Source organism: Electrona antarctica (genome assembly GCF_951216825.1).
Source record: "Electrona antarctica genome assembly, chromosome: 6".
Lineage (NCBI taxonomy): Eukaryota > Metazoa > Chordata > Actinopteri > Myctophiformes > Myctophidae > Electrona > Electrona antarctica.
The window spans coordinates 25,563,829-25,586,428 of NC_136811.1; the positions used below are offsets into that span (position 1 = coordinate 25,563,829).

Here is a 22,600-nt window from a genome sequence, read left to right on the forward strand (position 1 = left end):
TAGTTTTAAAATGTTTATTAAAAAAATAATCAAAATAGAAAACTATACATAAAAATGGTGCCCAGAGGAAAACACAAGGTATACATCCATGTGTCACTCATTTACACATTATAACCCATCCTATTATGGCACAGACATACAACAGTTGGAGATTTGGTTCATGGCAAAGTTTGCAGGTGAAACTAGGCATCCTTTATAAATCAAGCAACTCCATGTCAAAAGCTGTGCCCTGTAAGGGGTACCATTGTGAATAACCGAGTCTTCACGATAACATTGGTAAAAACAGTTGACCATGCCGTTATTTGTAATCACACCAATAAGATACACCAGAATACATGGGAATGGTATTCTATAGTTTTAGAATTGGTTTCCGCCATACACCTACACGAACCTATGCCTTAAGATTTGTTAAATGCCATCTTCCTGGCCGTTGTAGTTATATGCTTATCTGACCAACAGTGCTAATAATACTGACTTTAAATCCTGGAGCAAAAATGCCCCCGTGAAATGGCACAGACTTTAACATTCATCTAGTCATTCGATATCAAATTGTGAAAAAAAAAAAGGCACTGCAGGAACAGACTTCTACTGCAACTAGTGACCATCGGCATTGTGTTTTACAAAATGCCGATGGTCACTAGTTTGCAGTAGAAGTCTGTTCCTGACGTGAACCTTCACCATGAGGTTGTGTGAAAAATCAAAAGCATGAACCTAAATCTGGCAGTGGTTATAGTCAATGAATGGCAACACATCAAAATGAGGGCATTTTTGAAAAGGCAGTAAAGAATCAAAAATTAAACCCACTCAGAGACAGCTAATCACAGGATGAGTTCCAACAGGAAGACACCCAATCTTAGGAGAGCCTGAGGATGATGGGCCAAATTTCAATACCCAAATAGCTAAAATCCAATACCCAAAAGCCAAATTCCAATACCCAAAATCTCAGCCACTCGCTCACTAACAGTCGATCACTCCAGCATGGTGGTGTTACGGTGAAATTGGCGACCTGCTGAAATATGTGACAATTGTGTAGACAATCTCAAAATGTCAGTGTCTGAATGTAAATTGTTGCAGTTTGTTAATTAGCAGAGTTCAACCTAGCTGTATTCAGGCCACGTATTTAAAGACCTCCATTTAAGTTGTGTGAAGTCCGCAAGATGGTCACATATTTCGTCAGTTCACCAATTTCACCATTACACTACCATGGTGGAGTGATCGAGCGTGAGTGAGTGAGTGGCCAAGATTTTGGGTATTGGAATTTGGCTAAAATCTCGGCCACTCGCTCGATTACTCCAGCATGGCAGTGTTACGGTGAAATTGGTGACCTGCCAAAATATGTGAACATCTTGTGGACTTCACATGGCTCACATGGATGTCTTAAATATGTAGCCTGAATACCTGAACTCTAATAAAACAAAACCACAATGATTTACATTCGGACTTCGGATACTGACGTTATGTGATTAGACAGTCTACACGATTGTAACATATTTCCCCAGGTCACCAATTTCACCGTAACACCACCATGGTGGAGTGACTGAGTGTGCGTGAGCGAGTGGCAGAGATTTTGGGTATTGGAATTCAGCTACAGAAAAGCACCAGGCAGAACAAGGCAGGAAATGGTTGGATGAGAAGATGTTACCGATTGGCCTAGGCTAAAGACAGAAGACAGTAGAAACCAGGAGATGAAGTTAATTGACCTGGAAAGAAAAGCACCCTGTCATGTAAGCCGTCTCCAGATGGGGGCAGGAGAAAAACACTCTGCTCTCATCTCACCGCTGGAAGTCCAGCCAAAGAAACTATTGTCTGCCAACACTGACAAAGTTCCAGGAGCTGTCCATCTGCACTACAACACTGCGTCTGATGGTCAAAAATGCAACATGGAGAATGGAGATCAGTCACCTGAAAGACCAGCAAGTATCTGCAAGGTGCTTCAGGTCATTGGTTCTGCACTTAAGCTCTACGGAAAGCGGACGGTGCAGCCGGTTCCCAAAGTCACAAGTGGAGATCTATTCGAGCCCTCTGCAGACGAACCACATGGCACCAGATGACAGGCATTCCTAAAATAACCGCTTTGCTGGTAACATAGCACCAAAAACTGCTCAAGTTAAATCCTTTCCCCCAATTCAGTCTACTGCATATTGCGGGAAATTATCCCAAATTGAAATCAATGAATAATTGATGTTTCAAATGAAAGTCAGTGGCAGCAACACAATTACATTTGGGCACGTAAAATTTCAAGTGACTAATGGTGGTGCAATGGCAAATATGACATTTAAGAGGTTAGCATCATGATGTGGCTTTTTGGCACATTTCTAATCCCAAAGCTCCCTCTTCTGTTGGGAAAATGGAAGCACATCCCTTTCAAAGGGCTTCAAAACCATCTATTGCACAGGTCAAGGTAGTATGGGAAATAAACTAGAAGTGGGCACAACACTACAAATAAGATAAAATGTCAATAAATTAAAACCAAATGATATTGCACAACATTTCAAACTGTAAAGTAAGGTGGTACAGTAAACAATGCAATTACTAGTAGTGCCAATTTGATCAAAATAAAAATCCCTTTGTGATGCAAACGTTGCATCCTATAGATGATTAGTTTCTAAATGGGTCCAAGACAAACATTGACAAAAAAGATGTCCAAAAGGTGAACACACACAAAAATAAACAAATGGTACATTCAAAAAAGTCGTCACAGTTAAAGCACTTGAGATAAAGCCCGTTTGTGCCATTACACAAATAAAATGACGTCAGCAGCATTATGCTGCGTAGGTAGGAAGGTAGTGCTTTGATTCTGTCCATACAGACTACAAGTAAGACATGACAGTCTGAGTCATAAGTTACCTTGCTCATCATCACAGCCATCAAGGGAGTTGCATTCAGAGGACCTAATGAACCCAACTTCCAATCAAAAGCACAGTAAAGACCTAATCCTACTACGCCCAAGGAAGATCAGTATAGGTTCAAACAGTGAAATGCATCCAGACTGATTCAAACCATCTAGTGGGACCAAAGACTCAGAATAGATGAGGGGATTCCAAGACAACATTTGCCGTTTCTCTCTGGAAAAGAATAGCATCATTTCTTTTTGGAACCTAGTCTTCAGGGTATAGTTTGGGTTTATTGACAACGCGGTTTGAGTTACTATTAGTGATATCAATCTATGGACAGTCACTTGGAGAGATCCGTGTTAGGAGATATAGCAGATTGCCCCTGCAAGATGGCAGCTTGCCAACAGTAAATACATGGTAAATGGGGCCAGCTAACAAAAACATTTTAAGCCACAGAAACACCTTTCATGCATTACTGGACACCTTCCTCCTCAAACCGATATTATATCTAGGAACGATTTCACTTGTTGAAGTATGCCAGTGCTGAAGCGGCTCCAGTGTGTAGTGATACACCAGCATTCTTCAGCAAACAAAATAGTACCAAGATGTAATGTCAGTCAGTGGAGAAAGAGCACCTGTAATACATGAAGAGCTGCAATACGTTTCAAATGTTTGTTAGCCGACAAATTTCCGCCATAAAATGTGGGGAATTTGCTGGAGAAACAGCCATATCTCCAAGCACGGCAGGCACTGCCTGAGCCAATGTCCATACATTAGTGATGTATGATATCAATAGTGTGCGACTCATATCACCTCATGTCAAAAGACACCACACCAATCACCTTTTTAAAATGTCCTCAGCCACAGAAATAAACGTTCATCTGTTGCATCAGCAATGAAATTCACACAGCTTGCTTGAGTCCTTGCTGGTGTGCATCAAGTTAAAAACACGTGTTTGATTAGTCTGCGATGGCCTACGGCCAGGGTTTACAAATGAACTGGCACCAGCAAACAAGTGCTTAGTTGGACCAGTTTCGTCTTATAGTCAGAGTCCGGTTAAACCGGGCAAGAGCTGAGTGGCATCCCTGGATGCCTTCCATTATAAAACGGAAAGATCATTCTAAACCTGGATCAACTTAGGCCTTCAAACCAGAGCATGTATGCTGGATCATTCAGGGCTTTCAGACACAAGACTCAAGTTGTACCATTGAAAGCCTTCAGCAATTAAAGTCAAGTGGAATAAACGTGGGACTTCAACAACCAAAAGACAAGTCCAATGATGAAGCTTTAATGTTTCATCTGGTGTGGTTGAGAGGCACAAAGCTGTCCCTCTTCCTGTGTCTCCAGGGGTTGCGGTTACACGGTTGTTGGCTCGTGAACTCTGGCACCGAGCTCTGTACATGGTGACCGAGTCCACCTTGGGGACTGAATTTACCTTGAGAATGATTTTGATGGCAGAGACCACTGGCTTGGTTCATGTGCTTGAAGCTCAAGGGGTGTGCTTCAACAGGGGAGGGGAAGTTCAGTCTCGTGGAGTAACCGTGGCCTTGCTGTCCTCCTACCTTAGCATGGTTGAGGTGGTGGGACATAGGTAGAGTGCTTGGAGAGTCAGTGGAGTGGGCGACAGGTGAGGCTTGCATTGTCTGGCGGTGGACAGCACTGATGGAAGGTGGATTCTCACAGTAGAACTGTGTGCCTGGAAACGGCATCTTGACGACCTGGTGTGAAACAAACCAAAGAGCAAAAAGTTAGAAGGTGGCATTATATTCGACTTCCATCCATTATGCTGACATTTCCATCTGAACTGTGGAAAGACAAAACAAACAATCAACCTGTGTTGTATTAGAGATGAAGCCAGCAGGATGTGTGGCTCTGAGATCAGTAGGCAGCTGTAGCAATGCCTGGTTTGGGGCCAGGCTGATGGTGTGGAGTGGCATAGCAGTTATACTGCTGGGAGGAGAGTCAGACTCCTGGAAAACAATGCACACCCCCATACACATTAGAAATGCAACTTATACTTACAAATAAAATGAAGGTGGGGAAATAAAATGCCGAGCATTCAGTCGACACTGATCCCATTTGGCAGTCAAGAGTCCAAAGGATTGAACAATACACACCACCACTATTCTTGGTTACATGAGAGAAAACCTCAGGTCACTCATGAGCTCATAACGCCATAACCTATTATTTTGGCAACAGTTAGTATTGTCGAACAGCTACAAGGTTAAATTATTCACCTGGATGAAGGAACAATACAGAAACCCCACTGTCCTTTTGTAAGGGTTACAGCTTTTTGATAAAGCTTGTAACATGACCCTTCACTAAATCCCACCCCAAAAGCAAATGTCCAATGGCAATCCAAATAGTTTTGCAACCGTTGTCAAGGATGGCAAGCTTGACACCTCATAGCGGTCAATGTTAACATATAACAGCTTAACGTTGGGAAAGTTACACGACCAACGCACCCAGGTGATGGCAATAATACTAATCACTGTTGTCTCTCCTTCACATTTCCTCGTATTTCTAGTTTATTGAAATAATGTCATAGCATACTGCAGGCCATGTTGCCTAGATTTAGAGACATTTTGTAGCTCTTGCTACTGAAACTATTATTTATGTGTCATTTTACAAGCAAGGCTTAGCAAAGGGCTAATTTAAGGTGGCCTTACACTAGCCGATAATCGGGCATTTTTTGACGCTCGGGGGGTGCCCGACCCAATCGATCTGCTCGGGGCGCGATCGGGATCGACCCGATCAACATCAAGCATGTTTGATATTTGCTCTGCCCCGCTCCGATTATCCTGTAGTGTGTGGTGCTGTCAGATTTCAAATGCCCGATTATCGGCTAGTGTAAGGCCACCTTTAGGCTCTGATGAAGGCTCATAGCCGAAACACGGAAGCGTTCTTTTTGCTATGTGCCAATAAAAAAAAGTGGAAAAAAAAAAGTGTCCGCCATTTATTTAAAGTTTTCGATGTGCTACATTTTTGGAATTTTTTAAATTCCTACTTTTTGATGGCTAATTTGGTTATTGGCCTTAACTGCTGGGAGACTTCCTATAGTTCCTCTCCCCATCCCCTCCTCACCGTCCCTCCCACCTCCACCCTCATGCATTCATGTCCCATAGCCATGTTACTAACTGAACCTTCAGGAACCTCTTCCCCAGAGTTTCTGTTCCTTCCGATTTCCAAGGCTTCCATAGACTGATTGCAGAAACCCCAAGCTGTGGATCAAGGGTGTGGTTGTGGAACCCCCGGCAGATGCACATGATGGGTTTGTGAACTGTTATCATAACACTCATGATCGTGCTTGTAGCCTGGCTACGGATCAAGGGTTTCCCTGGAACACAGCTGTGGACCGTTATTGTATTATATTATTACATCTGCCATTTGTCAATGTAGTAATTATACTAAATGTTGCTCGTCTCCCTCTCTCTCCTCTTAGACTTGTTTATCCGTCCATATGCTCCCCCCTACACAATCAAGGCATTTGGCCACCCAACCTAAAGACTGGTTCTGCCTAGGTTGTCCCATAAAGGGCTTTGCCTTCCTGCTGAAAAATACTTGCAGGGTGAAGTGTGTGTGTGTGTGTGTGTGTGTGTGTGTGTGTGGGGGGGGGGGGGGGCAAATAGTGATTTGGCACTATTGAATGATCAAAGAAGATGAAGAATGCAATATAATGTGCGTTACATTGAGGGATACGTGTTCACAAACTGGGCATTGTTGCTTGACCACCAGGGGCCAGTGTCATGGCTAAAACTTACTACATCACTCCCAGAGGACAGCGAGCATGCTGACAAGGATGATGAGGACGATGAAGACGAATGGTGCTGAGGGCTGGGGTGCGACAGAGGAGACGGTGACAGAGAGTCAGCACTAAGGGGAGATGAAGAGTCTCTCTGATCCTCCATGGAAGACAACATCAGCCTGGCAAGACGCTGCTCACAGGTTTCTACAGCTGGGATCAGAAATTATATGAATATTTAGAGTAGAAAGTAATCAATCAACATTTTATGTAGAAAACAAAGGTTTGCTTGTAGCGAGTCTTGTAGTCAAGCATTTAGGTGTTTATTTCTTTCGTTAAGATATTTTTTAGGGATTATTCTGCCTTTATTTGATAGTGTATAGTAAAATGCCAAGAAATGGGGGGGCAGCAAAAAATCATCAGGATTGGGAGTTGAATTAGCAGCCTAGGTGCGGACCACTAGGCCTGCCCGGGCGAGCATTTAGTTTTAAATTAGTTGTAATTTAGTTAAGAAGAAGCCCGTTTCTGCATCACTGACAAACATTTAGCATATTCAAAAATGTTGAGTGCCTATGTCTGATTAGAATCAAACATAGCTCTAACACACACACACACACACACACACACACACTTTTCAAAAAAGAAAGCTCAGGCTCACAGTACCTTATACATGATTTACTTATTTAATGTCACAAGCTGCGTTGCATCGACATGTATATGTGAGCCTGTATATGTGTGCACATGCAAGTATAAATCTGGCCTTAGGGTTAGTATAAATCTGGCCTTAGGGTTAGTATAAATCTGGCCTTAGGGTTAGTGCAAACACAACATAAACACAAAGTTACCATGATTCCCTAGCTTGGCGTACTGCTTGATACTCCACTTTTTGATGCTCCAGTCCCTGTAAAACAACACTTCTGGGCTCACTTTGATGATGCGTCCTAAAGTGCTGTGAGGAAGGGAGGGAGCATATAGCACATCCAGTATGTTAGGCAGGCCAGTGAAAACCATAGAATGGGGATTAGTACCAAAAATGGTGAAAACAAATGAAACACAAAATTTGTAATAGATTAACATGGTAGTATTACATAGCGACAGGAAACGGACATCATATTCTACCTCCTGTACTGCAATTGACTATTATGCAATGTCTCTCCAAGGATATGTTCTTGTCCCCTTGTTAGAGACATTTCACCGCTGGTAACATCACTCAATGTTAATAGTATTTGTAGTAGATAACAGTAGCACAATTTGCACCCTCTGGTCAGAAAAATAATGTCTGTAGGAATTCAGCAATCCAATCAAAAACACAATGTCCATAATGCTTTAGTACACTTTCCCCTCCTTGTGGAGGAGGCTGCAAAACATCATTAAAATAAGCTCTGGTTGCAAAAGGGGTGTGACCCTTTAAGTTAATCCATTGAGACCTGGAACGCATCCATGTCACGTTAGCGTTTAACCACATTAACCATTAACCCATTTTGGGGCGGGAACCCCTTTTGGTGTTTTAAACATTGTTATAATTTAGCTATTGAAAAATAGCAGATCTACAAGCTCATAGCGCGCCACCGAGTGGCGCGCTATGAACTTGTAGGTCTGCTATTTTTGAAAAATCGTTAAAATGTGCCTCAAATCTTTCCGAAAATTGTCATGATTTAGAAAACTTTTTTTTTTAATTTCGACGTCAGGCCTGAATGGGTTAAAGAAACCAACCTGTCATATTCTTTGTTGGGGTAGTTGGATGCGTGGTGAGACACGCCATGGCTCAGCACCATGAAGGCAAAGTCAAACACCTGCTTGACTTGCAGTACTCCATACGAACTCCGGCCCACATCGTTAGCTATGAAAAAGAAAAACCATTACAAAAGCGGAACAGTATGGGATAAGTGGCTGACATTGTAAAGTAGAACTGAGAGAAAAAGACTGCCAAAGCAGACAACCCGCAACACTCAGTTAGAATATCATTATAGGTGCAAGGCTCAGTAATATACAATAGAAGAAATCACCAGCTTTCCATTGACATGAAAAAGTATACATAAGACAAAAGTTAACTTTTGACACATCGCAATATGTAGAATGGAATTTTTTGTTTAAGACAAGTACAGATTCAACCCCAGTCAACTAAGGTCGCATTCACACCTCTACTTGTTAGACTCGATGCGAATGGGCAGAGAAATCATTCTTGTATATTTAATTTGCTGCCTTTGCCTTCACACTGGCCATGTAAACCACAGCAAGGAAACACAGCAGGGAACGTAATCAATGTGTTCGATTCATCTACACAGTGAAATCTATGGTGTTCAAAAAAAATATACACTAGTTAGGACTCTTACGACGTAAAGACTGGACGCTGTGTGTGCACTGTGTACGCGTCACTGTTCTTTTGGGCACCACATGGCCGAGGCACAGCGCAGACGGGCGCGCAAAATTATCCGAAGTTTACAATCTGTACCGACACATGCGTTTAATTTTGTAGTATTTATATTTAAACAAGATTAAGAAAGTCTCCACTCGGCCGACACACACACACACACACACACACACACACACACACACACACACACACACACACACACACACACACACACACACACACACACACACACACACACACACACACACACACACACACACACACACACACACACACACACACACACACACACACACACACACACACACACACACACACACACACACACACACACACACACACACACACACACACACACACACACACACACACACACACACACACACACACACACACACACACACACACACACACACACACACACACACACACACACACACACACCACTGTTTTGAGTTTCCTTAAGCAAATGATTAATGTGCTCAGCTGACCATATTTTGATGAGGGCTTCAGGCTCCTCATTTGACCACATCTATCCACGGTAACCGCCCTAATGGGACAGCTTTGCGCTGCGAAAAATATGCCTTCTCCATCTCCAACTGAGTTTACTCCTCATTCATCCGCCACAGTTTGGCTTCTTTTCCTTTATTTGATTCGGATTGCATTCACACCTGCAGTGAATCAAGTCAGGTGCGCTTGGAAGCCGATGGACATCAATGCATTTCCACTAGGAAATAGCTACTCACACCTTTGTCCCCCTATTATTATAGTAGCTCTACTGCATCTGACCGAAAGATCTTTGAGATTAGACTGATATTTTGAGTAACTACAAGGTCTCATTTTGTATGGACATTGTACTTTCAAGAAAGAGTGGTTTGGATGTACTTTTTGAAGGTTACTTAAAGTTGCATTAATGTTCCCTCCTATGAATACTATTGGAGCATTTATTTTAACTGTAAGGAGAACATTGAAAACTTCCAATACCAAATCTGAGTGATCCTTCTATACCCACGCAGCGATCCAGCCTTCAGCTAGCCAGCATAAAATGGCTGTTTTTAATGCACTGACCTGCTTTACCACGTCAACTTGAAATGCCAAGCTATTTTTCACAGCCTCCACCTGGTCTCATTTTTACCCTAGGTTAGGCAGTCCCGAGAGGAGACTTTTGTTCCAGTTTTTATCTGGATAAAAACAGTTTTCACACCTTTAGGGTAGCGCATACAGAGAAAGATGAAACCCATGTTTTCCATTTAAACACTTATATCCCTATAGTACACTGCGTTGACTGGGGTCCCCCCAGGACAGGACCCTACGGGCACCCCCCCTTACAAATATTCAAAAATTAGATCTACAAGATCACCATGCGTCACCACGTATTTTGAGTTTATACATGTAGTCACCCCAGAATAGGGACACCAGGGTTCATGTGGTTAACCTTATTCACTCAAGCATTATGGTCATTCTACATACACATTTCAATAATAAGACTGATTATCAATCTTCACTTAAAACTGAGAACACAACATGTAATGGATATGTAATCTTCATTTTACGTAGTGTAGTACTTTGTCACAGAGTAGAGCCGAAACAATGTTAAAATGCAGCACAATCAAAACTGGACCAACAAAACGGTGTGTCACACACATGCATGCTCCATTTCTCACCTGGCTGTAGAGGGTCTTCTATACACAACATGGATGAATGGTTTCCATTGCCCATGGCGTCGGCCAATTCCTCTTTGGCCACGTATGCCCCTCCATCTCTCACCCGGATTCCCAGTCTCTGGTAGTTAAAGTCACGGCCATAGAGCGCAAAGAACTCAATTAGCAGGATACCCAGGTTGATGTTGGTACGCCGCGTGTCGATCCGTGGATGGCGCTGTAACAGACAGACAGACAGATGACCAACCGAGTCGATGAGTTTCAGTCAACTGGAGTGTTACACACTGTTACAGTTTCCCCTACTGCTGTGAAAATGTCAAAGCATGGATGCATTTTAAATAGCTAGTTTGGTTATTATCCGTTATTACTTTATACATTTTGTTCATATGCCAAAATAGATCTTTCAAATACTAACAAAAAGCACAATTTCAATCCAGATTAAATCCACTGAGTAGTAGTGGATAGTCACCAGACCTCAAGTAGTCTGGCAAGACCAGCCTTCTAAGGTGGTCTTTACACGAGAACGGTGTTCATAGGAAACCATGATGTAAATGAAATGCCTTGTGATAGGTGGCAGGCAGCAGCGTTTATGTAGCCTAATGTATTATAAATTATATAACCATCCCGTGGCGCGCTCTGCCTGCATGCTCTGGGCTGCCTGTCAGGCTGTCTGTCACCTTGATGCGTTACTAGAAAGCAGGCAGCGAGCGACGGCCAGAACCCTGTTGTGGTCTGGAAGAATCATTCGAACCCCCGCCGTGAAGGGGGGGGGGCTACCTGGTTCTTCTTGTACGTGGGTGACTGGTCTAGTGACATTATAGCGTTTTCATAAAGTGTGCGTTCTCATGTAAAGGGTCAATATAAAAAATGAGAACGCAACGGGACTTTGCCGTTTTATCTGGAGACCATCGTCGTCTAAAAGAGTTGAGACTCCCTTACTGTGACTGGTCTATTCCAATGCAGTGTTTCCCCTATAGACAAATTCAGAAACGGGTCTCATGGCTTACGTATTTCTTGTAGGCGGAGCCGACCTAGCTGCGGTTTTAACCCGCACCTCAATGAATGGTAGAGTGACTGATGTTAGTCTGCTCAAACGTTACTCTTTTACCTGTCAAAATACACTGCGGTGTCTCAACCATTACTCTATAGCTCTGGTCACAGCCACCGCGGTGTATTTTTTGACATTCCGTTTTTCTCCAAAGTTGAATGTTGCCACTACTGTTGGAGCAGCCATAAACTACACAGGTTCATTCTGATGTTCTGGGCATCTTCGTAAATTTAGTGTTAGTAAAAAGCAGGTAAAAGAGTAACGTTTGAGCAGACTAACATCAGTCACTCTACCATTCAATGTAGTAGTAGAGGTGCGATTCCGGACTATATGCATTATGTTGTGGTGGCTCACGACCGACCAACCGTTTTGGTAGGCTATTAGTTATGTCTAAACACATGAATGTGGCCAGAGCTCTGTCCCACCGAGAAGACACACAAAACAAAAAAACGTTGCGTGACTTTAACTACTAGCCTACAGGCGAAAGTGTGCGTGAGACGAGCACGGATGCATGCATCCCACCCACGATATAGAAAGATACATTTATGGACAGAGAAAACATTCAAAATTACTGGACCCGGTCCGAAACAGACGAGTACATAAGGTCCCGGTCTGAAACATGACGGAGGAAAACTGGACCCGTTCTGAAACTAACTGAGGATATTTCAAATGTCTTAGACCCGGTTTGACCGGGTATCTAGACCCATACTGGAACCGGAGCTCATTTAAAGCTAATTCATTAGCCATGTGTGTCAGTCACCAGCTGCTCCGCCCACCCCAACAGAGTAATCACAGACCAGCTGCAGTGTGCACTCTGTGTCGCAGCAGCCAGAACATCTTCACTGACTTTATACCGTCTGTCCCTGCAGATGATTACAACGCATGTCTCATCTAAAAAAAAAAAAATGTTATGAACCATAACAGTTCACCACTCAGTTCACCCATGTGAACCGAGTGGTGCAACTCCTCTCCCCCTGCCGCTCTCTCTCCCTCTCTCTGTAATTAGCAGGCAACAGTGCAACACCATCTCTCTCCGTTTCTGGCACAACAGCGCCACTTTTGCCCCTACTGGTACTCTAAACATTGGGACATAGTCAGTCACATAGGTTAGGACATTGCTGTTCCTTGGAGTGGTTGCACCACTCAAAAAAACAAAAACAAAATAATAAGCGAATAAGCCAAAAAAGGCAATAACTGCAAAGCACACTGCGTCGCTGTCACTCAAGTTACTACTGGCCAATCCCAGCGAGTCTTTTCCGGGATTTATCAATTCAAAGGAGCTTTATTGGCATGAGGAAACAAACATTGACATTGCCGAAGAAAGTGCCACTGGGAAAGAGGGAGTCGCGCCTCCGATTGGCCTACCGAACTCCCCCTTCTGTGACGCAAGCTTCATGCTTCCGTTATGCTTTGCAAGGAATCTCGGGAAAGCTTGCCTCCCCTCGAGACACACGCCCCAGAGCCGAAGGAGGCGTCTACCGTTTTAAGTCTATGTCAATCTTACCAGAGTTGGATTTGCACCAGCCCAAGAGGAAGTGCTTCCCAACTTTATATGTAGTCCCACCCCGACTCAATGGCGGAGCATAATATTGCTTTAAGACTTGCTGTGTTCTCCTAATGGAGCTGTGCTGATTTTGGCATGATGCCAGTTCCACAGTGGTAGGTGCTTTAAGGAAAATGGAAAATGGATTTGGACCAGTTGAAAACACAGAGGAAGTTGCCTACTGCTTGCAGCAGTAGAGCCACACTACACTGCCAAACTAGTGTTTGTAAAGTAGCTCTTCAAAAGGAATGCCACAGATAATCCACACCATCTAAAAACTATTGTAGCTAAATAAAAGGATACAGAGCACCTTAAGGCCCGCCCACAGTGAGGAGAGTTCAACGACTCAACTAGGGATGGTCGGGTCATGAAAAGTCGACTACCCGGTTAAGTTTATGTCTAATGCCGATATTGCAAGCACCTTGACAATCAGCGATAGGCCTGTCAAAATTAGGAGGTAATCACAATTGTTTACAAAAGTAAATTATCTCCATGCAGACCATTTTCACGCAGTCTCTTAAATAGTGAAAATAGATTTACAAGCTTGTGATGAGCTTGTAGATCGGCCATTTACACTATATTTTAACAACTGTTGAGCATACAATCAATAAATATGTCCCGTATTGGTACGCATTTTGATAATTTATTGGTACCGGTGATTGTCAGTCGTTTCAAGTTATTTGTGCAACCTTTGTTTACAAAGTATTGTTTTTTCCAGTGTACAATGAAGAAACAATTCAATCACAATTATTTGTATGACAAATAATCGATCAAATACAATTTCATATCGTGACAGACCTAATCAGCACTAATTGGAGGGGATGAAGCTACGGAAAAGCTATGTTAAATAACCTTTTCCTGAATGCATGATGCATTTCAACTGACGTAAGTATTACAAGTACTTTTAATAATAATTAGTTGTTTGTAATTGGCCAGTCTAAAAATAAATAAATCACACCCGTGTGAAGCAAGTGGTGGCGGTCCCCGGGGGATCTCCGGAACTTCCAGACCCACAGGAAAACGCCCAGGGTGCCGCCCCGGTTCCGGCGAGCAGCCCCGCGTCCAAAACGGTCGAGAAATGACAGTTACCGTGCGGGGGTCCCCTATACATCCAGACCCCCAGGGGTCTCTGGGCCTGTCTCTCTCGCTCTCTCTCTGTGTGTCTGCACAACAGTGACACTTGGTGGTGTGTTAGGCTGTGCAACAGTGTCGCTTACAAGATATGCCATTTCTGTGCTCAGACCCAGGGACACATAGCTGGGCAATAGAGTGTTTGCACCACTCAAGATACAATGTGTAGCACATTGGAATACACAGTACACTATGGCACATTAGTGCCATAGTGTACTGTGGAGTCCACAAGTGTACATGAGGCTAGGTGAACATGTTTCTGGTGTATATATATATATATATATATATATATATATATATATATATATATATATATATATATATATATATCTCATGTAAAACATTTTGACAGACGGCATTAAACATTTATATGTCACTGTCCAATCTACAAGCCCACAACTCATTGCAGACGCAAGGCGTTGTGGGACACCATTGTACGTAGAAGGATAAATTATTAGGCCCTCACAGGGAGAGAACTGCCGTTTATGGAGATTTATGATTCTTCTTAATTACCTTATCAGCAGGGCAGTATGCAGTTGGTTTGATGAGACAAGCTGTTGCATTCCGCTATACTATGTCAGCTTCCTTGAAAGAACCTCTTAACTGCCATGATCCGTATGGAAAGCCTGGTAACGCGAGGTTACTGCTGACGCATCCATTGATTTCTCTCATGAAGAGGCATGACGGTCATGGCATTATAAACTGCAATATCCTTACATTATGTAAAATGGCATAAGTGGTGATACCAGCTACTACCTTGGTTCCAGCTGAGAGTACTCCACCATGGTCAAACATCAATCCCATGAACATGCAGGGGAAATTTAATTCACACCTTGCTGCAGCCCTCCGGATCGAAACATTGGGTCTTTAATTAATTATTTTTGTCTTCTACTTGACCTTTGCTGTGGCTAGTACCTCACCAATATAAGTTGTGCGCTGTGCCTCCTCCTTTTGACAAATTGCTCACTTGGATGCATTTGTCAGGCAATCTAAAAATAAAAACCAGGGACACATGAGACTAGTGTCGATTCAACTTGAAAATTTGGTTTACTAATAGACTACTGAAAAAGAAAAGACAAAATGACCTTTCATTTTGTGTGACCTTCTTAGTCATGCACATTGGACAACAGAAAATACCCATCCTTCCCCATAAACCAAGTTGCTGTAGCTATATTGTAGAAATCATAATATGAAATCTCTGGACAGACAATGGGAGAAAGCAGATGCGGTGGTGCCTTGGGGCTCGACCAGTGCACAGACCACATGCTCCTTGTGAGCTATGATTTATTATTATTTTTTATACCACGATTTTTGCAACGTGGAAAGGAGACAGTATAGAGACCAGATTTACTGCATGTTTTTTGTGAGGGTACCTACTCTTGAGCTATGATGAAGAGTTTGAATCAGACTTGCGTGTGTACCTGTAGGAAGCTGACAGCCATAAGGATAAGACTATAAGAGCTGATGCCCCCGGTGAAGACTTCATTCAGATCTCTCTGCAGCAGGAACTGCTTCAGCACAAAGATCAGGGGAGGAAGCACAGTGTATTTCTGCCAAACAGAAAGAGAAGAAAACAACAAGGGATTAACAAAGAAGTTACATAAAACACACACACACACACACACACACACACACACACACACACACAGTTCGTCTCCACAAGGCTTACCTTGAGGTAGCTCTTGATGAGCTGCGCTGCTGGGACTGCAGTCTCCATGTTGAAACTGATGTCCACCTTTACCTCAGTCTCCTGGTCTGTCAGCTTAATGATTGGCACCTGTTGGCAGGGCAAGAGTCAGGGGTTATAGCATATAGAAGCCCACAATCCCAACACATTAAGCAGTGATTGTGATTAGGGTCACAGTGACCTACTTGGTACACAAAACACTGCCTTTCCTACCTAGATATAGCCATATACAATTGCCTTAAACCAGGCCTCAGGGAGATATGCACACAAAATCTAATTTACTCTCCATAGCACAAGCATTATGAACAATTGTTAGTCTGAAGGCATATTTAATTCTTCAAAAACTATGCCCATCAACATTTCTTAAAAAGGTAACAGGTTGACTTAACCAAAATCCTATCGTTCTATTATGAGGCAGACATAAAATAAAAATCTGACGACTCTTGAGGCACAGGGGAAACTTTGATTTCTCTATGCACGACACTAGATTTAAGATATTTTCAGGGCATTTCTTTAGCCTTTATTAACAGGGACAATGGATAGAGAGGAAATGCAGAGAGAGAGTAGGGGAGGAGGACGAGAGAGACATTCAGTAAATGGTCCGGCTAGCCAGGAATCGAACCAGGATCTTGCTGATCAGAGTATTGTGCCCAGTGCCATCGGGTCAACTCTTGGCACTGGAATTGCAGTGCCTAACGAACTCTCGAGACAAAGAATTCAGATTTACTACTTAGGTCTACCACAATACTGACCGAAGCCTTGTCGAGGACTTTGATAGGAAAGGATCCAGCTATATTGCGTTTCCTCAGGGCTTGTTCCAACTCCTGGAGAGGGGGGTGGTCCCACTTCCCAAACACTACGAGGTCAATGTCACTGGAAACAAAATTGTTTAATTAAGAACCCCTTAAGATTGGATTTATTTTGCATCAACATATAGGCCCACACTAAATGAGATCGCACACAGGCCCACAACATTTACCTTGTAGGTAGATATAGTCCAGTGCTGAAGCTGCCAAATATCTCCACCTGCAAAATGCAACAACAAAGTTATTACGGTAACACAACACTACAACATCAGAGCCGGGGGGGGGGGGGGGGGGGATTACTAATAGAAAACATTAAAGAGTGAACACAAAGCAACAGTTCTCCGCAGCTTTCTTATTTAGAAGTGCTGAAGGCATTTGCTGAAGGCACGCTGCATCACTGCCCAAGTGACGTCACTCATGGGACTCCTCCATGTCTCTCGCTGTCACTCAAGTGACTACTGGCCAATCACAGCGTGTCTTTTCCAGGACTTATGTTACGCACGTGGAAGCTTGACAAGCTTCCGCTCATTGAAGGCAAATGCTTTGCAAGGAATCTCAGGAAAATTGTGCCTTCAATAATTCTGACACGTGCCCTAGAGCCGGAAGAGGCGTCTACGTTTATATGTCTATGGTCTACCACTCTGCCATGAGATGCATTATGGGAGTTAAATAGGACACTCACTGTGCACTTAATGTTTGTTAGGCATTCTCTTGCAGAAAAGTACAAAACATACATGGTTTCTTATTCCCCGCATTGGGAAACATCCTTCGCATTTGTCAAATGCCTTGGAACATGGGAGCTGTACTAGATCATAAGGTAATTCCCTAGGGCTCACACACACTTTATTTTTTTAACAATTCAAATCAATGATCATGCTCCATTGTGTATCCGACTATCTGTTTGTAATGTTTTTAACACTCATTATGCATATCTTCATAATTACTCCTGTAGGAGGCCCAGGATGTGTGGATACGTCTTTAGGTCCTTTGAATGCTAAAATCCATTTGACAGCGGCCTTTGCTAGGCCAACGCCTTGCTCATCCGCCCAAGAGCCATTTTGCTGCGCACGAAGCCATTCACTTCCTGGTTTACGGGCCAACAATCTGCCTTATTTACTCAAAGGTAGATGGAATAGAGGTAAGGTCACCAACGTCATTTTCGCTATCATGCAATTTCAGATGGCAGATTCTTCGCACAATGGGAGCTAAACTACACGCGGAAGTTTGGTGGAATGCATTGGAGTCAATGAGAGCCCAGTGACCAGCTCATGAACAAACACCATTTCTGAATAACAGACCTTTTGTAAAGTAATCACTTCTGGAAAATAACAGAAGACATAACACATGCTGTGTTGCCTTTCGATGTGTACCGTATGTATATATATATATATATATATATATAGATAGAGGTATCTAAAGAGCAAAAAGTACGTTTCTGAACGTGCCAACTATCGTGAGACTGTCCGCCGTTTCCTGTCTGGCAGCCAAATTTCGCCAGACCTCCGAGACAAACTATACCTGCTGCTGTTTAGATCCGCAAATACAATGATGTACTGTGCACTCGAAGAGCAAGTGATTAGAAAACCTGTGATATGTGAACCGATTATATGACAAAGGTCTCAATTGTTCATAAATAATGTTTGTTATGAGCTGGTCCAGCCAGCTCCATTCACTGCCATGTATTCATGGAACTTCCGGTGTGTGATTTGGCTCCCATGAAAGTGCCCAGTCACGTGACCATGACCTTTCCTTCTCTAAGCTTCCTTGATTTACTCTCTGAATCTACGGCGCTGTACGTGGTATTGATAGGACGATGATGTTCTGTCCTAATTTCTGACTTCATTCATCATGCATCTCGTTTGGAATATTAACGCTTCTAAAGAGAGAGAGAGAGATCAGACTTATTAGCACGATGTAGAAATGGAAGAATTCACCTCCCGGTTTTGGGAGGCGGGGCTTTTCAGAGTAAAATCTGCCTCATCTGCTTGGCATTCTAATGCCTTTATTCTGAAAAATTCCTGGGCAAAAAAAAACAACACATTTTTTTCAAGTTCAGGCTTTTCAGAATAGAATCTGCCATATCTGCTGGTACTCTAGCGCCTATATTTTGGCGCTGGCGCATCCGTTGTGTTAATATACATAGATGGAGGCATGCCTCCACAATGTTGAACTGCACATCTCACCATTATACACGAAAAAACAAAATTGAATAATTGTAAAAGTTATTGTTTAGTAGTATTATCATACTATATACAATACAGATTGGTCAAAATAACATGGTCAAAATAACATGGTATTCACTAAAAACATTTACATTACATAGTGGAGCTTTTAAGAGTTCTAAGTGTTAGTTTTGATTTTGTCTTTAACCACTTGTCTTAAACCCTAACCTCGCATCACCAGGCTTTCCACCTCAGAGGAAAGCCTGGTCTGTGTTACAAAAGTGCTGTGTGATCTGGTCGGGAGCGGATGATATTGTTATGTCGTGTTGTAGTCATTAGGTTGGAACCCTCAAAACAGGACAACAACCATAAAAGCGTGACTCTCTCTCGTAGCCTTTTATTGGGAAAAATCGGTTCGAGGGAAAGGAAGTTCCAGATTGAGGGTTCGGGCCTGACGACTACAAAACAATGACTACAACATGACTTAACGATATCATCCTCTCCCGACCGGATCATAAACCCGAAAAGGAATGTTGCCCAAGCACGCTACTTAAACCCCAGCATCCAAATCCCCAGCACCCAAATCCAGTCAGAGGGGTTTTTTTTGGCCAGGGACAGCTCAAAATGTTTAGAATGCTTCCAAGAAAAGCTGCTTGTTCCAAGAACCGTAATTCTAGGATGCGTTTCGGAGGGGGGCGGGAGGGGTGGAGTAATGACATGAAACATCCGGCTCCAGCTCTCATTTGGCAATGCAATTGAACATAGACAAATTATAGTATGATGCTGTAGTGTACAAACTATTTTAACATCAGAATCTGTTTATTGGTCAGATATGTTCACATGTTAGGAATTGAACTTGCATTGCAAAATGGAATGCATTCAATGCAATAGTCCCTTTTGTAAAAATGTATACAAAGGTCTTCATAAATAAATGCTTGGCCAAGCTAGATGCACTGTAGTTGAGTCGAACTTGAATACCTACAGGTACATTATTCTTGCAGCCTTTGCTTTAAAGATTTTATGCTTGAATTTTCTGATTGATTATATCTTTTAAATATTTAAGCGCCAAATGAAACAAGCATAAAATAGAAAAACTAAACATTAAAAGCTTGCTGTGAATATACATTTTAAAAGATGGACAAATGTCAAGGTCTTCAGGAGGGGTGAGATTCGAATGATCCAAGTGCTGTATAATGCACAATAATGGGCACCTACATTAAAAAAAGAAATTAATTATAAAAGCAAAGAACCATTGCATAAGAGCTGAAACAGGGGTTTATAATAATTCCATGACACACTGCATTTAAGTTGTTCTCTAACCAGACTGAGACCTAATGAAGACCCACAGTGGTCGAAACTGTTTAAAATTTGAATAGGCTACATTTTCTACTGGGATCCAAGTTAGTGTGGAAACTTCACTTCCTTTCCTCTAACCAGACTTGACACAACCTAGTGCCACCCATGCAATGAAACAACTTGAGGACAGTCATTACTATGGTCAGATTAAGATAAGGGGGGGAAAGCAAGCCTAGAAGTTTAACTATTTCATTATTAACCCATTATTGATTTGTTCAATTAGTAAAATGTTGCTCGTTTAGCAAGCAGGACCTTGACATGTGCTGGCATTTTACCAAGAGGTACAGTAGGCTACCTGATATACTCATCACCTTATTGCAAACGGTATGGTGGAGACACTTACCCGTGCTGTGGGCCATAGGTCCTTAATGACACTTTCTATTCTGTTCACCACATCTCTCCTCATTGCTTCTTCCTCAGGGCGTGGAGACATGAAGTTGAAGAAGTCTACTATCTCCTCGTGTAGACTACAATGCAAAGGGGATATAGGAGTGTGTTAGAACAGTGAACTCGATAGCACCATATAGTCAGTCACTGACACCGGTACTGAACCACCAATGAATATTTGAATTTTACTTTAAAGGACGTAAGGACCATTTAGAACCCCCATCAAGAAACGTTGAGGGTTCCAGGACACCACTAATTTGGCAAATTGATTGTAATTCTTGGTTGTGGCAATTCAATTTGAACAGCAAGTTGCCAGCCGCATGCAGTGTTAAAAGAATTAGCTCTCTCTGTAGGCCTAAGTGTTCATGCTCGACCACGTAACGCTACGCTAGTAAACGTCACTGTCTACGCCAAATGCAATGCGTTATAATAACCCGTGTCGGCATTATAGCCAGGGGTTGACCGTGGATTATTTTGTAATGGACCAAGCCAATCATATTACATTTGAAAACTCTTACCCGTTTATACCGGGGCTGTATCGCCTCGTTTTCCATATACTGTACGAGTCTGAAGAGTTCCCATTACAGCTATTGGAGAGTAAATGGTTGATTCCGTGGAAGGTGTTGGCTCTGTTCAGCTGTCTCTTGCGCCCAGTTAAAGAATGATGAGAAAGGTGGTGGTGTTTTATTCCCCCGGGAGGGCTGTGGGTTTGATTCCCGTAGTGATGTTTGATTCCCCCGGGGGTGTGGCTGCCAGATTGTTGCCTGCTGCTGCGACAATGTTGCTGCTGAGGAGCGCTCTGATGATGAGCCGGGGAGAGAGTGAAATGCTGCTGCTGTCTGAAAAGATTCACGTGCTCGTCGAGGTGCAAAAAGCGACTGGCTTCCTCCACGATGTTCAGATTGTCTATCTGCAGCGAGGAGCTGGAGGGCGACGAGCTCTCTGCCTCATCAGAGTCCACAGAGGAGGAAGACGGCGACAGGGAGCCCTTCCTCCGAATGCTAAACGTCTCGCCCCCACCACCATTATCCTGCTGCTTCGTCAGTTTCCCAAATGCCACCCCTCCTCCTGACGGCGGCGGTGCGTGATATTTACACGAGTCGGTCTTCTTCGCGCACGGCAGACATGCACCTTGCATTTGAAAGTTGCGCTGGCCGCTGAAGCTGGACTTTGTTTGAAATCCCTGAGAGGTTTCCCAAATGTGCATCATCCCTAAGGAATGATGAGGTCCCTTCTGCTGCTCCGGCTGCTGCTGGATCCAAACGCCGCCGCTAATGCTGGGTTCCATTGAACTTGAGTTGGCGTACAACATACAAATCTCCCCGCGGGACAGTGACACGCAAGCCGGCGAATCACTTTGCACAAACAAATCTACCGCTGCGGAATTAAATAATATTTTGTACTTATCCTCGAAGTAGCTTCATGCCCGGGAATCTGTACGATTTTTGTACTAGCAGCTTGTTCAACTCCACTCCCCTGTAAGCCAATATGGCGCACCCACTAGCAATTTAGCGGCTAGTGCGCATGTCTGTGGGATTTAAACCTTTGGACACACCCCCTTTAGGCTTGACTGATCTGGACAGTCGGCGGAAATAGCAGATCTAAAAGCTCACAACCCGTAGCATACGCGACGCGTTGAGCTTGTAAATCGGGTATTTTCGTATAAATCAGGCGATATCGTGATACAATGTGAAAGCAGTTAATTCAGAAACTTAGCAGTGGCCAGTGGTCTGACAATAAAGCCATTTTCGTTGCCAGTATTTTCTGGTCTCAATGTCGCAAACCAATTTGTACGGTTTGTACCAATTAAGCACAATTGAAGTATTTCGTTATAGACTGCCTCTATCAGTCTTCAGTAGTAGGCCATGT

The 22,600-nt window shown here is 43.1% G+C and overlaps 1 protein-coding gene across 1 annotated transcript; it reads right to left on the reverse strand.

Moving 5' to 3' along the window:
* On the reverse strand, window positions 1-22,226 carry LOC306924529 (terminal nucleotidyltransferase 4A-like). Its single transcript, XM_079503079.1, has 12 exons — window positions 21,250-22,226; window positions 20,688-20,811; window positions 17,000-17,046; window positions 16,773-16,893; window positions 16,003-16,110; window positions 15,755-15,883; window positions 10,615-10,828; window positions 8,290-8,416; window positions 7,422-7,525; window positions 6,596-6,789; window positions 4,667-4,804; window positions 1-4,552 (listed from the first exon to the last, which is right to left on the reverse strand). The coding sequence occupies exons 1-12, from the start codon at window positions 22,041-22,043 to the stop codon at window positions 4,130-4,132; spliced, it is 2,523 nt and encodes an 840-aa protein (XP_079359205.1). The 5' UTR covers window positions 22,044-22,226; the 3' UTR covers window positions 1-4,129.
* Between the last annotated feature and the right edge of the window lie 374 nt (window positions 22,227-22,600).